This window comes from Benincasa hispida, chromosome 11 (genome assembly GCF_027475165.1).
Source record: "Benincasa hispida cultivar pf3 chromosome 11, pf3_genome.v1.1, whole genome shotgun sequence".
NCBI classification, from domain to species: domain Eukaryota; kingdom Viridiplantae; phylum Streptophyta; class Magnoliopsida; order Cucurbitales; family Cucurbitaceae; genus Benincasa; species Benincasa hispida.
In genome coordinates this window covers 24169713-24172935 of record NC_143488.1, presented here as the reverse complement: position 1 = coordinate 24172935, position 3223 = coordinate 24169713, and the positions used below count along the sequence as shown (strand labels likewise).

Here is a 3223-nt window from a genome sequence, read left to right as displayed (position 1 = left end):
TCTTCTAAGCATTGAATTATTTTCATTTCTTATAGAAAATAAACTTTTTTTTGTAATGGTCAGAACATTAAAAGGCTTTTCCTAATTCATTAATATTCAATTATCACCGGTCTCCAATTTTAATTTTATTCCTTAAAATTTCTTTTACACATTATTCTTTTAATAGAATTCTAAATTTATTTTTAAAAAACAAAAAATCAAACGTGTGACCTTATGTGTAATTTCAAACTAGTCCGGGCATAGTTTAAGTGATTAAAGTATTAGATCTTGTGTTAAAAATACAATATTGTAATTTATAAAAATAAAATAAAATAAAATACCTAATTTTAAAACATTTTTTGTTTTCCAAATTTTATCATAATTTAGTTATGTTCATGTTGACAACTTTACAACATCAATTAATATAGACATTTACGTGTTAAGTAAATACCAAAAATTAAAATAATTTTCGTACATGTAGCTTCACGACAACTCAAATAAAACATTTGAAATCAATTTAAGAAGCAAACACATCAAAGAAATTAAACTTTAGCTATTAAACCGGTACAATCAAGATGAGAATGGTAGCTTATGAAGATTACCTTGAATTAAATGATGTAATTAAGATTAAGAACCTTATCCATTCGATCAAGTGGGAATTAATGTCCATTGATCCACCTTAAGACTCAGCCATCTAATTATAATCACATCGATCCACACCAAGAAAAAAAAAAAAGCAGAGAACTACAGTCAATTTACACAACAAACTTGTCGAATTTCCATGTTTAATGTGAAACTTATGAGCCAGGGGCAAACTTGGTAGCATAAACCCAAGCATTGTTGGCCACAGGGTTATCAAGATGGTCAAGAAGGTTCTCAAGAGGACCTTTGCCAGTGACAATGGCTTGAACAAAGAAGCCAAACATAGAAAACATGGCAAGACGGCCATTCTTGATCTCCTTGACCTTGAGCTCGGCGAAGGTGACGGGGTCGTCGGCTAGTCCGAGTGGGTCAAAGTACTGACCGCCAGGGTAGAGGTCGTTGCCTTCGCCAACGCCGTCGAGGCCGTTGATGCGGAACCCTTCAACTAGACCCATTAGGACCACTTGGAAGCCCAAGACGGCTAGGATGCTCTGGGCGTGGACCAGGTTGGGGTTGCCTAAGTAGTCTAGACCACCTTCTGAGAAGATTTGGGCACCTGCCTTGAACCATACTGGCTCCTTGAAGTCTACTTTTAGCCATTTTTCTAGCACTTCTGGTGTTATGCAACCTAACGCTCCCAACATGGCCCATCTCCCGTGGATCACCTGCAAATTCATCATTTCATTTTCAAACTTAATTGGTGGTGTTCAATCAACCTAAAAGTTATGATAGATTTCATTGGGAGAAATTTAAGGTTAATATACTATTTTGGTTTTGTTTTTTTGAAAATGGTTCGATTCTAGTTTTTATAAGTTGAATTTAGTTTTTATATTTGTAAAGTCTATATTTTGTTCTTGTTGACTTTTTTAAATTTATCTATCTATTATCATTTTTACTATAAATTTTAAAAATATATTCATTTATTATATTTTCTCGCAAGAAAGGCATTATATAGCCAATTTTGTTAAAGGATTAGATTTAAGATTTATTGAAAATAGAGTGACTAAAATTTGATATTTGAAAATACAGAAATTAAAATTGAATAAATCTCAAAGTATAAGAATCAAAATAATATAAATCTCAAAATGTTGTAGGATGAGGTGAATTGTCTTGTGAGGTTATCTAATTATATCAATACTTTAACCTACTCTCTTCTAACTCGAAAATTTATAGAATACAGAGTGAAAACCATATTAATTAGTGAGGAAATAACATAATCTAATACCATATTAAATTATCCATCAACCCAAAAGCTAAAGTTTTTGGATCCATCCTTGAAATTAAATACTGCTTTATCTTTCTACTCTCCACCATAATTCAATGCCGGTCTAAAGTAACTCTATTTTTTTTTCTAAATTTTATGTTAAAATTTTGCAAATAAGAACTAAAATAGTAACGTTTTATAAGCAGAATACCAAATTGAACAAAATACCTCGAGAGCTCTGTTCTTGGCGAAGGCCTCGGGATCGGCGGACAAGCCAGCAGTGTCCCATCCATAATCGCCGGGGAACTCACCGTTCAAGTAGGATGGTGTCTGAGCTGAAAATGGCCCCAAGTACTTCACTCTGTCTGGTCCATACCACAGATCATTTCCCTATTCAAAATTGAAGAGAAAAAAAAAACCCATCAATCTTCAAGAAACACCCCAAAAACAGAGACATATATAAAGACACAAAAAAAAAAAAAACAGAGTGAGTGAGTGAGACCATGGTGTATTTGCCAGTTCCCATGGCGACGACATCTCTGAGGGAGTTCTGGGAAGAGCCTCTGGTCTGGCCGAGAAAAGGGGTGGCCCGGAGGAGGGTGGCGGAGGTGGCGGTGGCGGCGGCCATTGCTAGTTGAGGCTCTGTTTTGAGTTTGTGAGAAAGAACAGAGGAAGGGCCAGTACAGTTGCAGTTGTGAGAGACAGAGGGGAAAGTGGGGAAATATTATGGGGAAATGAGGAAGATGAGTGGTGAAGAATGGAAGATTGAGAAATTTTGTGGGGTAATGAGAGGCTTTAGTTAGCCAATCACATTCCTTCTAAAGATTTTTTTGCATCTCCAACTCATCTCTTTCTATCCACATTTTATCTGTTCATTTTTTCGTTTTAACAATTTTCCTTATTCATCTAACACCAACTATTAATCAACATATGGTTTGAGGGGATTTTTTTTTCTTCTTTTTTTAGTTCTATGATTATGAATCGATACATCTATGGATTTTTAAGATATTTATTAGATTATTCTTTAATTGTTTGAATTGGATGAAGAATTTTTCAAATTCATTTATTTTGGATTGGCTTTTAGATTAGTGGTAATTGTTATTTTTATGACTAAAAATGTCATTTTTCTTTTATAAAATTACACAAACTACGAAACAATTTTAATGTAATAAGATTCTCTACTTTTTGCCCAAATTTTTGGACTAAGTTCAAGAATATAGTAAATTTTTAAATTAATGATAAAAGTGGGGTATATGGGAAAGATTTTTTAAAAATATGTGGGAATGGAAAGTATTGACAAAATTATGGTAGTTTTGGTGAAGGGAAATCGTGTACCTCGTACACGATTAGGCTTTAATCCAATTAGCACCATATCAGCACAGTCGGTGGACTAGTCAA

At 33.8% G+C, this 3223-nt stretch overlaps 1 protein-coding gene across 1 annotated transcript; it reads right to left on the bottom strand.

Annotated features, from left to right (window-relative positions):
• Window positions 1–568: 568 nt before the first annotated feature.
• On the bottom strand, window positions 569–2693 carry LHCB3 (light-harvesting chlorophyll B-binding protein 3). The gene is made up of 3 exons (XM_090306784.1): window positions 2328–2693; window positions 2054–2215; window positions 569–1286 (listed from the first exon to the last, which is right to left on the bottom strand). The coding sequence occupies exons 1-3, from the start codon at window positions 2451–2453 to the stop codon at window positions 777–779; spliced, it is 798 nt and encodes a 265-aa protein (XP_090162910.1). The 5' UTR covers window positions 2454–2693; the 3' UTR covers window positions 569–776.
• Between the last annotated feature and the right edge of the window lie 530 nt (window positions 2694–3223).

Coding starts and splice junctions, on each gene's coding strand:
- LHCB3 (XM_090306784.1), bottom strand. CDS start 2,453: ATGGCCGCCGCCACCGCCACCTCCGCCACCCTCCTCCGGGCCACCCCT. Junction 2,216..2,327: donor GAACTGGCAAATACACCATG/GTCTCACTCACT, acceptor AATTTTGAATAG/GGAAATGATCTGTGGTATGG. Junction 1,287..2,053: donor CCAAGAACAGAGCTCTCGAG/GTATTTTGTTCA, acceptor ATGAATTTGCAG/GTGATCCACGGGAGATGGGC.